Raw genomic sequence first — 20903 nt, 5'->3', positions numbered from 1 at the left:
TTAACTTGCCTGTAAGTTTTTATTCACTGTTTGAATTACCACAGAAACTAATTTCTAACTTAAGTTGTATAATTCTTTAGCACTTTGCAGTAATGCAGTTAGCTGTCTCTAGAATTTGGAGACATTGAGTGATCCAAAAGAGCAAAATAAGTCAAAGATATCCACATATGCAGCAAGAATAGAGCAATATTGTCATTCATGTTTATGTTTTTTAACATTTGGAGTCCTCACTGTTGTCTAAAAACCCCAGATGCATTTTCTGTGCCATGAGCAGAGAGAGAGAGAAAGAGAAACCTAGCATATCAGACCAAGACAGTTTTTGTTTTTTTAGCCATTTATTTTACCAGGGCTTCAAAAATAATTTAGCATGCAAACAGACTGGAGAGCTAGCACATGGTGAAGAAACTTTATTTTCATTACAATCATGAACATTGCCTTTAATATGCTTATCTGTAGGAGGAATGTTGAATGACCTGGTGTCCACAAACATTTACTCTAGTGGAAATAAAGTTGTTTCCACATATTGTCGCTGGCCAAAAAAAAAAAATAAAATAACCCATGACAAATTTACCAATATAAATGCTCCAAAATTACATAAAATATTTTTTTTTCCAAATTGACTTCCATTGAAAATTAAAAAGGTGTTTTCCTTTTCTATAAATGTTCTATTTTTTAAGTTTTTCTTTGCGCAGTAACAGTGTGAACTCTGGAAAATGTCCTGAGAATTAGGTCTGTATAGCCGGAGATTTTTCTGTGTCTGACATGTTCTCACAGCTCACCCCCACAACATATTTAGGCATGGTCCCATGTGTATCTGTGTAGTGGTACCTGTTAAGAATGACATTATTCTCTGGCATTTCCCGGGCTTTGTACTAGTGGGCTAGCAGGATAAAGTCTGGGTATTGTCTTGCACAAAATGGCACAGAGACCTGCTTTCAGACATGCATCTCCTGGATATGTGTCTGGAAAATTTCTGGGTGACCGTGGATATGTAAAACAGGCTAATGAAATAATTTTCAACATTTTTCATTGACAAACTTTATTGTGTTTTTTTTAAGTATAAACACATTTAGAATATGATGCCTGCAGCACACTCCAAATATTGCGACAGGAGCAAAAACTGAGTAAAAAGATTATGGAAATTACATGTCACAATCTTTTGAGGCCTTACGCTATAATATAAAGCCCTGGTGGTTGGCTGAAAGGAGCCCCTCCCCTTCTTCCTTACCATGGCTTCTTCCTGCCAGACTAAGGATTGTGTGTGTGTATGTTGACATGCTATTGTGTGTGATTCAGCTACCTAATGTAGGGTTAACTCAATAGTTATCCTACTAAATTGGAAGCTGTAGGGGGTGTAGCCTTGTTTCTTTTCCTTAAAGGGGTTGAATTGTTTTTGTTTATGTTAGGGAGTTAGTTTATGTTTTTGTATTTTCTTTCTTAATTATTTTTGGTTAGGTAAGTTATAGATGTTGGGTGGAAAGGTGTTTTGATTACTTTGGGCCTAGATCACTCCTGATGCTTTGCTTCCATTATAGCATTATAGTCAATAAAATATCTTGAGACTTGAGTCTTGTGACATTGTGTGGTTTTCTTGGTCTGACTTTTTTTTATTTTTTATTTATTTTTTTTTTAATGTTGCAGTTTACCTAGACAGGCTGTAACAGTAGGTGAATATTAAAGGAGTTTTCATTTAAGGCTCACTTTTTGTAAACAAATGCAATTGCGCATCACTTTATTCCAAACATCACAAATTATTTGTCAAAATATTAGAACATTTTTCAATAACAAATTGCAAAGAATTAAGGCTTCTATCATCTACTGTATATAAAATGAGTAAATGAATAATGGAGCAATCTGTAATACTGACAGCAAGCATTTAAAATGGGAATGACAATACAGATTTAGAATAGTGGAGAGAGCTGTCAGACCCCTCCCCTTACGCCCAGATATGAAGCTCAACCATGCTGCCAGTTTGAGAAAAACTAAACCTACATGAACAAGAGCAAGACAAGTTTAAGAACTTTGGACCATAATAGCTAAGAATAATGTGCCATAATAGTGCTGGGCGATATGAGCACAAATCAACTTCATGATTAATTGTACATTTTACCAAAATTACGTTTAATGAACGATTATTTTGTTTTTGTATTTTTGACCCTCATAGTTTATTGACTTTGGCTTGTACTGTAAATATGCTCCAGTATTAAAGCTAGGATATTTTTTGTAATGTTGCTCGGCGCTTGTTCCTCTCTTGTTTTTTTGAGCACTAGTTATATTAGGTGTGTTATGGTGCTTTGGTTGCCGAAACATTTTTCTCAGCATTTACATTTGATTTCTTTTTGTCATCTTAATTATAGTCAAAACACGGCACATCCAAACCACTGATGCTGTGTTTTTCTTTGGTACTAGCTGCTCAAGTTGCTTGGTTGTATAGGTTGCTTCCATGTGGGGGGCAGAATCACGTGCCTACAGCTTGGTGTCGTGGTTTTAAAGGGATAGTACATGATCACATAGTGGGGACATAACACAATAAAAAGAATTGATATAGACAAGATTATATCAATTAGAAGTTCTGAATGTCGATAATTTCACTAAAATATTTACCTGTGCTAGAGAAAAGCTAAACCGTGAACGAGCATCCACCTTTTTTTCATATAGTTACAAGCTTTTATTTTCCATTATCAAATGCTCTAGATCTAGATAGTACTCAATGTATAGACCAAGTACCTATTTTGAGTCTTATCACAGAAACACGTGCACCCATGGTTCTTTTTCGGTTCTGGGGCAGGTGGGGAACATAAGGCAAAGTGTTGTTTAATCTGAATTCTTTACACAAGACTATACTAAAAGAAATTACTAAAAACAATGAGATTGTATGAAAACAATGTATTGATAAATGGTATTAAGCATTTTGGACAAAAGTAAAAGCGAGAATAGAGGTCAATTTAGGGCTTGGCAATATGGACAAAAAAATCATATCTTGATATATTTTAGCAGAATGGCGGTTTACGATATATGTTGTGAAAAAATGTTTTATGAACATATTATAAACAGAACATTCAGTTTTATGTGTTATCTCAACCTCATCTCTCAATATTCAAATGAAACTCAAATGTTAAAGATAAAGGTTTTCATTGTCTTAAATCTTCCCCCATAATTGTACATTGTACAGCAAATGCTAAACAAGATGTGTGAAAAACATTTTTATTTATCAAAATAAAGACTGAAGTACATTTCAAGTGACTTTATTAACTTACAGACCTACAGTGTCTGTAATAAAGCGATTGTAAGCCTTTTGGAGCCCTTTTGCTCTACTGTTGAGACAGGGAGCATACCCTTTTCTATGTAGTAAACTACTGCCTTAGTAATGCCACGCCACTTACTTTTCTTTTCATAAGGCACAGTCTTAGCTAATGAAGCTTGCAATGCTGTCTGAACTGGTTTAGTGGTACTGGGATGTAAATGCTTCAGAACAGTAGCAAAGCACCTCAGAGTTTAACAGCTTCAAAAGTTGGTGCTGTTGTAAGCGGTGAAATAGGTTGGGAGTACCTCTGCATTTTGATACTACCACCTTTCGGCATTACCTGCAGATAGCCATTTCTGCTCCTCATCTGGCCGGTCAAATCTGAATCATTTCCATATATACGAACCGCGGTTCTTCTTTATATAGACTAACTCCTCTTCACACTCTTTGTTACTCGCCTCCATTCTGTGTGTGTGTGTGTGTGTGTGTGAGAGAGAGAGCGAGAGAACGTGAGAGCATAGTGAGAGAACAGAATGACACTGTACACGATTTAGACTTAGAGCAATTTAAAAACTTCAAATATCGATATAAATGATATAGCCTCACTCCATATCCTGCTCTGTTCTATCGTGATATATTTTAATATATCAATATATCGCCCAGCCCTAGGTCAATTCAATATCAATTATGTGCTTTAAATGTAAATTTTAGGTGGCTTCTTATTCAAACATTTAGTTAAACCTTTCATGTGTCTTGGTGTTATTCGCCTGCTTCTTACTTAATTCTTCACTCCACCTTAAATAGACAGCTATGTGAAGCAGGAGACAGTGCTAGCATTTGAAAATCTTTTTTTTTTCTTCTTCTTTATTTTTAAGCTACTTAGTCCATGCTTTGTCAGTTTAAAACCAACTTACCAAGTGTCACAACAACATCTGTGTACCAAAGTGAAAAGTTTATGTTAGTGTTATTCGGCAGATAGAATTGAAATTTTAGAAGGAGATTGAGCCTTTTTAGGCCTGGTAAAATCTAACATTATCTCTGTTTGCATGGTCATTTCATGGCTGAATGATGTTGATGTGAACATTGGGTTTTAAGAGATAAATGATATCTGCCAGCAAGTCACCGTCTGTTCTTGGGGGCTTCATAGATATTTTAGTAAGAGTAGAGATATACTTGCTGTTAACTACGTATTTGCGTACGCGTCATGGCTTCATCACGTATGCTGCCTTTGTTTGGTGCATAGGTTGGGTAGGGTAGGGACAGTGCATCATAATGGCGGATGTTTTAAGTACCTCATAGGTTTCTGTCATTATTGGCTTGCTAGTTAAACCGAGCAAGTCTAGAAGTCTTTTATTTGTCAAAGGAAAACTTGTGCAAGAAAATTTTGTGATGGAAGAAGAAATTATCCCTATGGTAGTGGAGAGACCAGTGAAGAGTATAAGTAGATGGTATAGTGTGGCACTAAATGATAACGAGCAAGTGGTAGGACTAAAGGCTGAATTGGTGAAGGCTATTAATAATAATGAAATATTATTATGTATGAAATAATATAGTTTGTTTGCCAGGGAAGTTGTAATTGTAGTGTTTGAAGTTTGACTTACTGCCTCGTATTAGATTGCAGTTGACAGTTTATGAAGTTTCAATCACAGAAGTAGAGACAATGGAAAGGGTTATGAACAAGGCTATAAGGAAGTGGCTAGGGGTGCTGTGTGGTGTAAGCAGTGTGGCATGGTATGGGAGAAGGTTACTGGAGTTACTACTCACAAGTTTAGTTGAGGAATTTAAATGTGCAACAGTGAATCGCTAGATGAGTTTTTAGGATATAAGGATGCAGTGGTATATGCAGCAGTACCAGTCACAAAAACGGGAAGGAAGTGGAATCTAAAATGGCGGTGCAGGTAGCCAAGAGCTCATTAGAGCTAAGGGATGTAATTGGCCAAGTGCAATGTGGAAGAGCATGCCTTGGGTGAGGTGATTTGTGGAAAGCTTTTGGTAAAGCCACATCACTAGAGAGAAGGCGAATGATGGCTAGTTTTATTTGCAAGCAGGAAGAGGAGGCATGGTGCGCAACAGCAGCATCACAGGCAAAACAAGGCCAGTGACTTCGTTGGGAGAATCTAGAGAAGCAGAAGGTCACATGGCAAGAGGTGTGGGTGACTGAGGCAAGTCGTATTAAGATTTTGCTGGGAGCAAATTACGACATCCTTCAAATGCTGCAAAATCTTAGTCAGTGTGTAGGTGAAGACCCTTAGATTATGTACAGGGGTTGGCATGCTGAAGCATATACCTTCAGATTGTAAGTTTAGTTTGTCACAGGGACGGTATACATGGAGACTTAATCAGGTGCTTAGGGTGTTAGCATGTTTATTGGACAGCAAATGCATAGTGGTTAATTTATTGCTGAGTGGTTGTAGGAATAAAAAGGTTAGAGAGTGTGCGCAGGCTATAAATATTGGTAGATGGGATGAAGCACGAGATTGGAAATTGCTGGTGGACATAGGTAAAAAAAAAAAAATTAAATAAATAAATAATTTAAATAAAGGTCCCAGAGAGCTTTATGTTAACTAGGCCAGACATGGTGCTGTACTTTGAAAGCAAACAAATAGTTTACTTCATACAGTTAACAATTCTGTCTTCAGCTTCTTTCTTTTAAATGCTTCATGTACTACATCTGAAGTATGCGAACTTGGCAGTTGAGGTGATGGAACATAGGCCGCAGGCACATGTAAGACCTGTGGAGATTGGTGTTGGGGGACAAGTCTGCTATATCCCTGATTGTGCAGTTTGGCATCGGGCCGGAAAATAGGGGCTGCTGTGAAGTTATGAGTTATCAGAAACAGCCGAAAGGTCTAGTCAGTGGTTGTGGATAAGTAGAACACAGACTAGTTGGGGAAATACACTGTAGAGGTGCTGTTGTGATTGTTAGTGATGTAGCATGTAAAGATCACATGGAACTGGTAGCACTGAGCATACATTAAGAGTGCCAGTGGAGCTAGGTACGGCCTTAGTCACCAGGGAGGCCAGTGTGGATTTACGATTGTTGATGATTAAGGGTAAGGTAGGATTATAAAGCTGGCTTGGAGTAGGGTGGATCTCGGATGCCAGACTTCATTGTTGAACCTTCCAGGGGTGTTGTGGGCTTAATTCAGTGAAACACTGACGAGGAGATTTGCCATGCTGATGACACCTGTGAAGAGCTGTGATACAATGAATAGTTTTGGTACTCAGGGGCTGGGCTCAGTGAGTAACTTTAGTTGTTAAGAGTAGTTGGTTGCTGTTCGGATCATAAATGTCCACAGCAATCTTAGCAGGTATGTGAAGGATACTAGTACACCCAAATGTTGCTAGAGGTTGCTGATTGGATAATAAACAACCACAGTGACATTAGGGGTTAGGTGTAGGAACATTAGGTGGTAACAGGATTTTTTGTGGCTCCAGGTTGAAGAGATTGGGGTGGGCCCAGTGTGAAGCTCTAATGGATTGGCATAGGATATTTTATGTCTGCTGTATGATTATAAAAAGCATTTTAGAAAATATAGAAAAATGAGAATGCATTGCAAATCTATCTGGCACAGAAGCAACATGAAGAAAGCCAGAAATCCTTATGATGATTGGCGATGTGATAGCACCCAAAAATGTCATGCCCAGTACCAGGTTACTGTAGCACATTGTTGAAAATGCATCAGAGATGGGAGTTCGGTACCCTGTTGAAACCATTATTTGATTTTCTTCATTTGACAGTGAAGTGAGCAATTTACAGCTTTGTATAGGAATACAGGTTTCAAGTAGGATTAAAGCAGCAGGCACAACATAAATATTGAAAAAAAGACTGCAGAATCAGGTATGACTTTTTTCCAGAGTTGCCTGGGTTTCTCTGTATCAGATATTTTCTCACTAGAGAAAATGTTCTGTTTAGTTTAGGCATGGGGCAGAGTCATGAAGCAAGTGCAGGGGGCATGGCATCGCACGCCAGAAAATTACCCACTCTATTTACACATGTGCTCACTCAGACATTACCTGACTTTGTAAAAGGGGTCTGGTAGGATAAGGTCCGGGTAATGTCCAGTAAAAATTATTTGAACATTTGCATTCACACATACAGGTCCTACAGAGTATTTTCCTTAAACCAATATGACCAGGTGCCAAAGAAGAATGGGTAATTCATCTTACCATAGAATCTTTTAAATATCAACTGTTGCATTGCACAGTTATGTGAACATTTGTTATATAGTTATGGTATTTTTTTAATATATATATATATATATATATATATATATATATATATATATATATATATATATATATATATATATATATATATATATAATGTAATGATTTCAACATCACTTTCCTAAAAACTTAGTAATTTTACATCTGCATTTTCAGCAGAGAATATATAATCTAATGCTCTTGGGATCACTCCATATAGACAGAGAATATATATATTTTTCTAATCATAATGATTATAGGACATCACTCCATGCCCAAGTTTATATTAAAGAGTTCCGTAAGATTAGAAAGGTTGTACATGTCCCCAGGGTCAACATATTTTAGTGATCAATTTTTGGCATTTTTTATAAAATCTGCAGCGGCCGATATTTACACAATGCACACAGGCAATGCTGTAGGCAGCTCCGTCATTCTGGCTGTTAGAGTGCCCCCTGCGTTCATTTTGCCATCTTACAGACAGACATCATTGAGCACAAGTACAGGAGTACAAGCCTCCGACCTGTAGCTGCATGCCGTCTCATCAGAGAAAATAGTATGAATTATTTTCTCTTCTTCAGCTCTCACTATTTGTTACTGGCTGCTCTTTGTAACGTACACTCAATAATCTGCATCATAAATGAGTTGATAGTTGTAACCTAGACACCCAGCATTATTTAGCCTCTTATTTTGCTCATTGGTCAGCAGCGCCTATAAAAAAAAAAAAAATCACTCATTGTTATATCCGTCACTATATCTGAAGTACTACAGGTCCGAAGTCGATAGTTAATGTACCAAATTAAAGCTTAAAGTCACTGATTTTCATTGATATAATCATTTTATACATAATCCCACTCGATAAATAAGTATTTCTGCTGTTATTGGAAATTGTTATAAAAAAATATTAGTGGCAGTACAGATTTTCAGATTTTTCACAGCGCCATATTTGAGTAATGTGTACATATCATACACCAATTGAATGATCAGATTCTCAGGTTCACAAAGATATACACTAAAATGTAGTACTAAGGAATTAAAGCCAAAAAAAAAAAGATATTCCAAACTTCCACATTGATGACAAAATCGCTGCTTCTCGAAGCCTGAAGAGCCCACAAGCAGTTCACATACAAAGTTAGCATAGCAGCGCTTACCTTAGATGGTCTCCTTCAAAATGAGACTAAATCTGAGTCAAACTTCTCCGCCAAACCGTTCATGAGTAATCCTTCATGAGTAATGTTTGTGTCGAGAGTACTGGCCGAAAAAAAAAAAAAATCTCGAAAAAATAGTACAAATTTTCAAAAAATAATTAAAATATGATCCCTGTGAACCTATGTCACTGCAGCTTAGTTTACGCGCTCAGCTTTCCAATGACATGTTAATTAAATCAGTAGACCAATCAGGGGAAGAGTTATGGCGATGTGCACCCAAGGAGGCGGGACAAACACACAGCAGAGCGCATACGTTTTCAGTGCCTAACAGACCCAGATACCGCGAGAGACTCAAACGGTTCTATTTGACAGCCACAAGCTCCACAAACAATAATCAAGTCAATAAAAATGCTTTAAAGCTTAGATGTCTTTTACTAGTTACATTTCCCCCACTGAGGGCATTTAAATGCAGCAGGGGGTGTGGGGGAGGTTGCCTTGCTCTACAGCCAATCAGAGTGCAGCTCTCTGCTTTTAACACGTCAGTCATTTAAAGGAAAACACTGTACTCGGTGAGAAACAAGTGTAAACATCAGAAATAAACTCAGTACACCAGAATAAAACACACCATAACTAAGGGTTTTTACTGTTTGGTGAGGGGTAAATGGCCACTTGGTGAGGGACAGGAGACGAGTTTCTCATAGAAAGTAAAGAACAACACTAAGATGTTGACTTTAGGTCTAGACAAGATATATACACTGTATTTTTGCAGTAAAAGTAATCATTTTCCTTATGGAGAGCTTGGGGTCTAAAGAGACACGTAGAGAGGTCATCTGTCCACTGTCTGCTCCAGCTTCAATAACTTCAAATCAGTAGGGGATATCCACTCCAAATTTTACCTGATGAAAGTAGACCCCTGGAGACAAAATTTGAAAAAGAAAAAGTAATGGGACTCATGAACTCTTCAGTTTATAGTCACTAACATTTTTTTTCAATAATAAGACAAGCACCTACATTTTTTTTTCATAGGCTTTTGACCACTTCATATATATTTCAGGACTAAATGGTCTAAATGGTTTCTTTTACAAATTTGAAGGGTTTTCTGTAAAAATAAATCATGGAAATGCCTCTAGTTTATTCACTGCCTGAGGAATGGGAATATCGGCTTTACATATCGGCCACTACTGCTGTCCAAAAATCGACATCGGCCATTAAAAAACCCTTTTCAGTTGAGCACTAATATATATATAATACAGCTATTTGACTTACAGGATAGGACTTGAGATACACGTGATATTGTGTATTTTAATATTTTATATTTTCTCTATTCACATTTAATTTAGGGGGAAGAAAGCTTTGAGTAAGAAAAAACTGAAGAGACGTCAAAAAATCAGATCAAAAGTCAAAACAAGAACAAAGGTAAGTGGGTTTTTTTTTTTCTTTTCTTTAAGGTTTTCTTACATTCCTGGTAGCTCTGTGGAGACACTATTTGCTGCTTTCAATTTATGTCCTATATTTTATATTTATGAAATGGGTACACATAAAGTGATCTAAATGCTAATGTATACTCTGATAGTATGTAACGACATAGTTATGTATTGTATTTCCTGACTTCCAAGGATGAAGCATACCAAGTGAATGATCCCTTACTGTGTCAAACGCAGACTGAGATTTTGCATACCAATCAGTCATATGTCACCTGGCAAGTGATGTGAGTGCTATATCAGCTCATGTCTCCCATCAGAATTCTCTCTTTACCTTCTTGCCTTCTCTGACCTGCAGCCCTGCAGCATTCTTGCTAGAGCTATGATATCTACATAGCTACAAGTGCTGGAAAGCAATTTTCCTGCGGTTTCTTCCAACGTCAGGTTTCTTCTTCTGTGTTGTTCCTTGACCACAAAGTTAGCTCCTTGTCACTTGCAGCTTCAAACAGTTTGAGAGAGAAAGAGAGAGATTTCACTCTTCCTTGCTCACTGGTGTTGGGCGGAGGCTATCAGTTGGCTGAGTCAATTCAGCGAGAATCAACTCCTCTTTCTAACTAGCGCTGAGAAGAATGTGAAGCCATGATTCTTTCTTTTTGTGTGGAATCTCTTGCTCCTAGCTCACCAGTGCTGAGCAGAGCATGGACGGCATTTCTCTCCCAGTATAGATTGCTGAGTCAGGCTCAGTGAGCATTCGACACGCGGTGAAGTTCATTGTGCTGTGTGAGTGTGTGAACAGGCCCTACTTATTAACTACCCTGAGCAGAGAGTGAAGCCGTTGTCCAGTGTCAGCGATTGGATACCTGCACCTAAACCTGCAGCCAGACTACAGAGTGCAGTTAAGCTAGCCCTGGCTAAGCTGTCCTTAGACGCACCTGCCACCTCGGCACCAAAGACTAATGCCTTCTTTGGCATGGTAGTTAAGGAGGATGATTTATTGTAGTGCCTGAGTGTAAAGATTTTGTCACAGAATGAACTAATACCTTTCAGAAGAGTTCTGTAAAAATCGGTGAAGGACACGCAGTATGTGCTTTGGCTATGCAGCCACACAGTTGCGCAGGGGCCCCTCAGTTACAGGCCACGAAGCTCAATGGCCATTGCCTACACTGTGGTGGTGCCAGGCTGGCTAAGCATTGTTTACAATTTTGTACCACAGCATCTGGCATGCTGGAAGGCTGTTGTCCAGGATCAGTGGGTTGTACGCACCATGTCCCAGGGATACTGACTCCAGTTCTGTTGTTCGAGACTCAGTTTGGGTGTCAGCCCTCTCTCAGTTCCCTCCTGGCCAGAGGTGCCATTGAAATTGTGAGCCCTCTTGTTCCTTTAGAGCGCTTGTATTCAAACTACGTTCTGGTTCTACTTATTATTATTATTATTTATTATTATTATTTTTATAAATAAGTATTGCCCTTCTGCGTGTTGCACACAGCAATTGTTCTTTGCAGAGTATGCTTGGACATGTGGTTTACAACCATGGATTTGACTGATGCTTATTTTCACATTCCAGTGGCACTTGTGCACTGGAGATTCCTGTGTTTTGCTTTTCAAGGTGTTCACCTGTTCACGATCCTCCCCTTTGGTCTGTCCTTGGCACCACAGACATTCACATGGTGCATGCAGCCTGCCCTCTCACCCTTGATAGCTCAAGGGCTGAAGATCTTGCCATACCTGGATGATTGGCTGGTGTGTGCCCTGTCCAAAACCTGTCAACTAGCACAACAGTCGGTTGAATCCCTTTCAAGAGATTACGTTTATAGGGATGAACCTGAATTTCAGTACCATGAGAGCCTTGTTGACAGCAGAAAGAGATTGAGTCATTCCGTCCTAAATCCTTCGTTTGGGGTCACATTTTATTACTTGCCTGGTCTTCAGGGGAGACTGACAGCGGCAGCCTGTGTAGTAATCCTGGGTATATTGTGTGTCCGGGCATTTCAGATGTGGTTGTGGCAACTCCTGGTTGGATCAAGTTCACCACAGACTTTGTCTTGGTCAGGTCTCACAGGAATCTCTCAGGGCCCTTCATACGTAGACCTCCAAGGAGAAGTTGTCCTCAGGTGTGCAGATGAGAGCCGTTCCTTCATGTTGGGATGCGGTGATTACATAAATATCTGCCACCAGTTGAGTTGGCGACACAGGTGGACACAAGGCCCCTGGTCGGATGCTGTGGCTCAGGAACACATCATCTTGAGCTAAGAGCTGTGGGATTGGCGCTTCCTCCCTGTTTTACTGGGCCGTCATTTTCTGGTGCGCTCAGACAAGCTGTCGACAGTATACCACATAAATCATATTAGCCCTTTCCCAGGGGAAAGAGTTTCTCTCTTTTTCAAGTTTTCTGCCTGCTTGGTTTTGTGTTTAAGGGAGGACGGAGACGGTCCTCCTTGATCTTGCACGCTCCTTGCACCCCTTGGGTTCTTTCTTTGGTATTGGACACTCTGTGCAGTCCTCCTTTTGAACCCGTTGGTGTGGAGTCCCTCAAGTGTTTGTCTCTTAAGACTGCCTTTCTAGTTTAAGTGGCAACTGCTAAGTGCATTGGCAAACTTCATGCTTTGTTTTTGCCCAAGATTTTGGCCTCTAAGTTTGTCAATCAATTTATTACATTCACTGCTTATACAGGTGCGTCTGGTCTGAGGCATCATATGTCGTGTCCTGTTCAGGCTACTGAAGGAATTCAACAGACTGACCAGCTATTTGTCTGCTTTGCCGACTCCAAGTTGGGCCTTCCTCTTTCAAAACAGGGGCTTCCTCAATGGGTGGTGGGCTTATCCATGGTCGTTCCATGCCCTCCCTCATTATCGTTCACTTTGTCACTGGACACTTCTTGTGACTCTGTGGGATACGTCATCCGCTTGGTAAGCTGTCCTCCAGACGGTCAGGAAATATGATACATAACGCTAGTTATGTGTGTAACCATGATTATGTGAGTAGTGCATGACCACCTGGGTTTCTGGTTAGTTGTCATGCTTGAGACAGTCAGCACCTAGAGTGAATTTTGGCGGGAGTCGTTAGCTAATATAGTACGCACATCACTCACCGGGTCACCAATGACTGGTTGGTATTCAAAATCTCTGTTTGCTGTTGGCAGAGTAAGGGATCATTCACTTGGTAAGCTTTGCTCTGGCGGTCATCCACTACTTACATAACCACAGTTGCATACATTTTGGAAAGTCTAGTTATCTACCTGATCCTGTGCTATTATTTTATTTTAGCATGAACTGATTAGTGAAAATCTTTAATGACAGTTAGGTATTAAATTATGTACAAACTATAGAAGTTCTTAAAATCTGAAAGTACAAACAAAGTTCATAGTTATAGCTTCAATTTAAATAGTACACACAAAAGGACCTTGCTTACTAATAGCTTCCATTGTGGAGATACTTCAGACAGCTAACAGGGGCTCCTGTTGATGAATTTGGAGAACTGTTCGTAATTTTACAGCTCAAATGAAGCATTAGGCTTTTGTCCTTAAATATGTTAATATTCATTCATTCATTAATTCATTCATTCATTCTTTCATTATCTGTAACCGCTTATCCAATTCAGGGTAGCGGTGGGTCCAGAGCCTACCTGGAATCATTGGGCGCAAGGCGGGAATACACCCTGGAGGGGGCGCCAGTCCTTCACAGGGCAACACAGATACACACTCACATTCACTCACACACACACACACACCCCTACGGACACTTTTGAGTCGTCAATCCACCTACCAATGTGTGGCGAGGAAACCGGAGCACCCGGAGGAAACCCACGTGGACACGGGGAGAACACCAACTCCTCATAGACAGTCACCCGGAGCGGGAATCGAACCCACAACCTCCAGGCCCCTGGAGCTGTGTGACTGCGACACTACCTAATCTGCTACTTTAAAGAAAACAGTAGCAATGTACACAATGTAAAGCTCTGATGCCTTATTGTGTTGTCTATAATAGTCCTGTGTCAGTTTCTAAACATCACCCATTCAAACCCTAATGTTAGTATTTTCTTGTTACTTGGCATTCATTGCTGATGTCTGATTACAAAGCCCTACAAAGCACAAGTCTAATGAAAAGATGTAATTCTTGCAGCCTTTTGTGTTTGTATTTTATGATGCTATTTTGATTAGCCTGTTAGAGCTGCACAGATGCCAGTAAAAACTCACACACACGGAGTTGATTTGGGCAGTGACTGGGTCATGATTGGCTGTTGCTGGGCGACTCACGTTGCACATCTCCACAGCAACAGCTTCCTCCATCTCCTGCTCTGAACACCTATAGCGTAACAGTCAGCAGGGTTTTATGCCTGTGTGGAGAGAGACTCTCAGCAAAAAATCTAGTCTTGATAGATTTTCCCTCTATTCCCAGTTGTCTGTGGATGGTTAATCTCGCCTGTGTTTGGATATCCCTTTTCCGGCACGTTCTTTTCCCCAGTGAATGAGAACAGCTCACGGGAAGGAGTGAATGTGATTAATGTGATTGTAGCAGATAGCAGGCCTTTGCAGTAATAGGCTGCCCTAAAGAGCCGTCGGTACTCCTGTTTCTCTCACTGTTTCTCTTTTCTCATATCTTTCTCTCCTTAACTGAGTCTTTATCTGGCCCTGTCTCAATGTTACAGCAAGCTTTGTTTTTTCCCAAACAGACATGGGTGGAGTGTTTCAGAGAGGAGGGTTTGTCTTGAAGAAGGAAGATACAGTAGAAATAGCTTCAGTATTAGAACTGCTCCTTGTGTCAGATACAGTAATATAACTTTGGATTTGTCCTTCTGGAATTGAGAAAACAGCATTAACCTGTCTAGTATGACTTATTTCGTACAGGGACTATTTACAAGCTTTTTAACCACAGGCAGTGGGATGTACAATATGTTCTTTCATATTTCTTCTTGAAACAATTTTAACAAATTGTCTTAGACAAATTTAGCTGGATCAAACATACATTTATTTGATACATAAGATTTGAGTGAAGGTAAATAAAGTATGACAAGGATTTTTAGATGTGTTTCTTAGCCAAATTATCTGGGAACAAATGTCGATGAGTTAAAAGTAAGTTAAGTTTGGTCTTCAAATTTTGCACCAGTTACATTTTCTATTCTTGGTGTCAAAGTATCAATCAATTCAAAATTGTACTTGGATGTTGCACAATGCTGCTAGTATTAAGTATTGGGGCTTTTAGGGCAGATTTAGGTTTCGTCAGCTCCTCTGCATTTATTGTGAACAAGGCAAATTCAACTTGCAAGCCTCACTATCAGAGAAGACATCAGCCCAATAGTTAGCTGACATCAGCAGAAAATGTTGGATTGGAAAGAAAGAATACATCCTATCAAACTATGTCATAAAATATAGGTTTGAAATATCTGTCAAACATAAGCCCCACTAGGGCTGGACAATAATTCAATATCCGTATATATTACAATATAAAATGTTTCAATAACAATTATATATTTTTTTAATGCATTTTCAATTTTTTAATATACATTATTTACAACATCTGTCACTGAATGATGTTCATTACAGGGCGCTGCACAGTTCACTTTCTTTAATTTTAAAGATAGTTTAAATATATTAATATTGATAAAGACAAGAGATTTATGTTTGACGGTGATGTCATGTTTGTTTGTTCTGGGCAGTTTTTCTGTGGCTTTTTTTGTTGTTTATATCAATATTGGTATTATATTATATCGACTGGAATTTAGAAATATATCGTGATATAAATTTTGGCCATATCGTCCAGCCCTAAGCCTAAGATTGTTTATACGCAAATGTAAGCTTATCTTCCAGCAGTAATAAAATTTATAATACAAATTAACAATGTAATTTAAGTCCTTTCTGTACATTGTTTAAAGCTATAAACTCAGTTCAGTTTCAATTCAATAATGCCTTAAAAGTATTATTGTCTTATTATTATTATTATTATTATTATTATTTAATTACTTAACCCAAATGCTCAGCCATGGCATTGACTGCTTATTTTGACCATAATATCATGAATTTTCTGACACAATTGGAAAAAAAGAGTTTTTTCTTGAAAATAGCTTAATTCTTTGAAAAGAAATGTGAACCTGTGTCTGACAGTATTTAAGAACAAGTATAAGCAGGAATGATAATACACCTTTGGAAGATTTGCACTCTTGGACAATCCAGATTTTTCCAGACTGACTTCATGAGCAGTTAAAAATAATGCCAACTTGGAAAATTATCTATAAAAGTGTGGTCTGTTTACTAGACAGCATCATGGCTTTTTTTTTGTTAGCTAGTTATTAGAGACTAATTACTGTATTGATATAAGGCCTTCCCTTGTATTTTGCTTGTATGCCCAATTGTTTGCATACACCCTCGGCACTTAAAAGGAGAATACTAAAAGTATAAATGCTGTGTTACTCTGCAAATCTCTGGGCTGTTGGACTTTGCATAAAGTGAAAAAACAGAAGCTCTCATTCTAGATTAGGGGTTTTTCAAACTACAAACTCTGAACATTTACTATATTAATAAAGCGATATATAACTGACATTGGCATATTTGTTTGTTGACACCTCTATTAATCATTTTCAGAATTAGGGTGAATCCCATTTCACCACTTGCTCAAACCACTTAGCTATACCCCTTGGTTTTGCCTAGGGGTAGGGGGTCTCAGTGCTTGCTGGAAAATAAACCCACAAATTTCAGTATTTTCTCCTTTTAAAAACTCTGATAACAATTGTATTATCTTGGCTTAATGTAGTTTTAATGTATTATGACCCTGTCTCCCTTTTCCTAAGGGGTGAATCTGTACAGTATAGATTTTATATTTTATGTTGTCTAATTTATGTCTTAACGCTCTTTTTTTTCTAGTACTTAACTGTATTCTTTAGTCTATTTATTGTTTATTGTACATTCTTTTAGAGTTATGTTTGTTAACAGTCTGTGTACGTGTTACATGTCATACATGTATTGCTGTCACCAAGACAAATTCCTAGTATGTTTAACATACCTGGCGAAATAAAGAGATTCTGATTCTGAATCAATTACATTCTAGTACTTGAGGCTACTGCAGCATTTAAGGCGGAACTTGAAATTTCAAAGTAGCCGTGGAATAAGTAGCTGAATTCAGCTTAATTTTACAGAAGAACGAGGAGAGTGTGATTAATGATTGTGAAACTCATCTGCCAGCATACGATGCCCTACATTTTTCTAAAGTCTAATAGCACTCCTCTGATATTGTGGCAGACATGTGCAGAGAGGCCTACAGAGCACTGCTAGTAGTCTGGGAATACTTTTTTTTCTCCCCTCCCCCCTTTTGTTTTGAGGATATGTCTATTGTGTGGCACGGTTTCTTAGTGGTTAGCATGTTTGCCTCTCAGCACTGGGATCTTGGGTTCAAGTCCCATCTGAGTAGAGTTTCCAAGTTCTCCCCATGTCTGCGTGGGTTTCCTGGTCGAGAGTACGCTGTTTGCGTTTGGCTGCCGCTTCTCGCCAGTGTGTGTATGGATTGAGTGTTCTGAGCAGTGTGGATTGTAAAGTGTCCTTGGGTGTCTAGAAAGGCACTCTATAAATATAAATATATAGATGGATAGATAGATGGATAGATCTGGCTCATGAAGGGTCATCCTGTTTCATATCAAGATTTTAATCACTATACAGTGTAAGTCAGTTCCAAGGGTGACACATGAAAGCAAAGGGTAGGGGTAAACATAAGAAACATGTTTCAGACTTAAAGTTCAAGTTGAAAAACCCTGTTCTAGATGTTCATCTGAGATTCATATTCAGTGTTGGTTGAGTCATTGCTCACTCACTAGAGACATAAATTAATAATAAAGTCTGTTCTGATTGCTAGTTTACTAACATACATAACAGTCTTGCAAGTCTTAGCTAAGCAATGCATGGACCTGAGTCACTGCAAGTGTTTTTAAGATCATACTGCTGTTTTTCACCGCGTTGCATTCTCCTTTTGATAATGTCAAAAACACGAATATATATATATTGGCTGTATGTATATTTCTTTCATTCTACCACAGGATTTTGAAGGGATCTCTTGCAACTATGGTATATACATAGAGGAGGACACAAGAGCCAGCAGAATAGGTTTAATATTTCCTTGATGCACATTAGAGTAGCCTTCATATCTACATGAAAATGATAGAACGGATAAAGATTTTACATGATTTTAATTTCCCAGATCATCTGGGATACAGATGTAAACAGATCATTCCATGGTGTTGACATCCATCTGTCAGTACCACATATAAAACTGGCCCCATTCTGAACTCAAAATATCAGATTCAGTGCATTTGTTGCTTTTCTCACTTCCACACAAATGAAAAATGTTGTCACATATCGATTAAAAACATCAGAATTTGGGCAATTCGCTGCTGTGTGAAGATAAATATATCTTATTCATTCTCTTTGTCAATATCTGTCCACTGTCTTATACTACTTATATTTCTGTCTCTCTCCTACAGACAGAGAATCTGGATGGACCCTTCCCGGTGCCAGACATCAAGCTTCACAGTAATCCCTCTGCATTTAATGTCTACTGTAATGTACGGCACTGTGTGCTGGATTGGCAGCAGAAGGAGGCCTCCCTGGCCTTGGCCTCTAGGAACTCTGTGCAGAGTGGAGACTCGGACAGTGAAGAGGAGGAAGAGAGCCGGGAACCTGCTGTCAAACTGCCCAAGGTTAGTAAGAGCAGTGCGCTAAGACTCTGAGACATGCCAAAAATTCAACACCTATTGCATGCAAATAATAACATGAAATTTATCAGTGTGATCTCATGTGAAGCCATGTCATTTATTAGGGGCTAAAATATTTGGTTGTTCTGAATAAACCAAGTATCTATCAGGATGGAAGATGTTGTTTCCATTTCCATGCATTATATTAAAGATATAAATATATTTTAGTTTACAATTTTAAATATATTACATAAGGGTTATGAGCAATATAGTCTAGTTTCTGTTTACATGGCAGAATAATGATTAGATGCAATCTTTGTGTTTTAATTTTTGTGAGAAATCTGATATTTTGATTAACATGAAGGAATTAATAATGAAACTAAAGTGTAGTGAAATAGATGTTAGAGTAAGTACCCTGTTTCCAGGTAATGGAAAAATAAGGTAAAAAAACAATGAGTGCAATGATGTTCAAATCACTAATGCCCTATATTTATTTGAAAATAATACAAAGGCAATATTCTAAATGTTGAAACTTAGAAATGCTATTTTTATAAAAATATGTGAATGAATTTTATGCCAAATTCAGAGAGTGATGTTAATAGAAGTGAAACAACAGTGTTATACATGCCCCTAGTTGTTTCATTTTTTCAAGACATAGTCTTGTGCCATTTCACGTTTATATGATGTTCTATGAAACAGGATGTTGAGGGGACATTAACACATAATATGGGTTAAAACCACCGTTCATGTAAACGGATGTTGACTGGAATGACATTAACAATGTGAGACTGTATTTGTAGTGTAAAATGCAGTGCTGGACATGGCTGGACAACAACCATTTCAAACACAAAATATGCCTAAAAGTTGAAGTGTGTATCATCCTTAATAGCCTGAAAGCCAAGACCTCCAATAAATAAAACTATCAGAGCAACAGGAACCCTCTCCACATTCAAGAAATCCTTGAAAACCCAACTCTTCCGAGAGTATCTCTTGCACTGAAAGTCTTTCTTTAATGCACTTATTACTTCCTGGCATATTGCACTCAATGTAAGGTATTTTGTGTAAATTGTGCTGTAGATTGAATGTTAGATCCTCTTTTGTAAGTCACTTTCGATAAAAGCGTCTGCCAAATGCATAAATGTAAATGTAAAAAAAGTCCAAAATTTACTACTTCATCAACAGTTTCAGGTATTTTCAAATAATCCAGTTTCTTAACGTAAGAAGTTTGCAAAATTGGCAAATAACAATAAGCTTTATTAATTTCAACATTTAAAATGGTCTTTTTGTTTAAAATTTGTTCGTACATCATTGCATTAGGTTCTTATATGTTTTTCACAGCTCCCCAACTTTTTTGGAAATGGTATTTTGTAATTTTGGAGAGAGTTAGCTAATAGTGATGATGATGACAATAAGCTAGTCTTTAAACTGCAGAGATACTTAGAATGAGTTTCTAGCTTAGTATGCATTCACGTTGTTGAGTTCGTTCAGAGAGACTGGGCTTTTTCACTCACCAAGTTAACCCTGACTCATTTTAGCTGACCAGGTAATTAAATCTACACTATTAGAGGCTTTTTGCAGTGCTTGAAAGGATTAAAAGCCAAACTCTCAGCTCTTCAAGATGCCCGCCATTGTGAATTTTTGGAAGCAGATCACGTAAAGAACTCTGCTCTATGCAAGAAAGACCAAAGGCTTGTGCTTCCTTGTTTAACCATAATTTCATGCAGATTTCAGTGTAACATCAAGCCTGGCTGAAGAGGGATAGTGTATAATTACAGTCACTGCATCAAAGCACACACATGCAAGCTGCTAACCTGAAGCATGTGATCCTATGAAGAAATTGCTTCATTAAATTCAACTTAATGAATTTGTGATGACTCAGTTATGCCATGTTAGTGAAGTAGCCGGTTGTTGGCTGAAAGAGAACATCCTGTGCACTATGGCCAAAGAGCATACCGGTAACATGTATACCTCAGTGTACATACATACAGTGTAGTAACTGCAAAAGATGAGACTTTTTATTTATGTATATACATGAAAGCAATGCTCTGCAACATAGGACAAATTTAATTGATTATTCAAAAGAAAAAGAGACAAATTGATTTGGTTTGTGATAGCGGTCATGTTACTTTAACTGTCTGCCTACAATTTCACAGTGATAATTGTGTGAAAAATCAATCAATCAGTCAAATTTTATTTATATAGTTCTCATTTTAT

At 38.2% G+C, this 20903-nt stretch overlaps 2 protein-coding genes across 13 annotated transcripts in view; one reads left to right on the top strand and one right to left on the bottom strand.

Annotated features, from left to right (window-relative positions):
• The window catches only part of scel (sciellin), a 29652-nt gene extending 20969 nt beyond the window's left edge, over positions 1-8683 (bottom strand). Inside the window, exon 1 of the mRNA XM_066686831.1 lies at positions 8602-8683. The gene's annotated coding sequence lies outside the window, so the exon portion shown is untranslated. The remainder of the gene's footprint in view (positions 1-8601) is intronic.
• mycbp2 (MYC binding protein 2) overlaps positions 1-20903 on the top strand; it is an 81796-nt gene that overhangs the window by 4005 nt on the left and 56888 nt on the right. For all 12 annotated transcript variants that reach the window (XM_066686819.1, XM_066686829.1, XM_066686825.1 and 9 more), the window contains exons 2-3: positions 9939-10014; positions 18480-18695. In XM_066686819.1, the coding sequence (XP_066542916.1) occupies positions 9939-10014; positions 18480-18695 (292 nt within the window). The remainder of the gene's footprint in view (positions 1-9938; positions 10015-18479; positions 18696-20903) is intronic.

The sequence above is a fragment of the Hoplias malabaricus genome, chromosome 12 (assembly GCF_029633855.1).
Source record: "Hoplias malabaricus isolate fHopMal1 chromosome 12, fHopMal1.hap1, whole genome shotgun sequence".
Taxonomy (NCBI): Eukaryota; Metazoa; Chordata; class Actinopteri; order Characiformes; family Erythrinidae; genus Hoplias; species Hoplias malabaricus.
The sequence above is the reverse complement of the archived record's forward strand: the minus strand, read 5'-3'. Positions and strand labels throughout refer to the sequence as shown.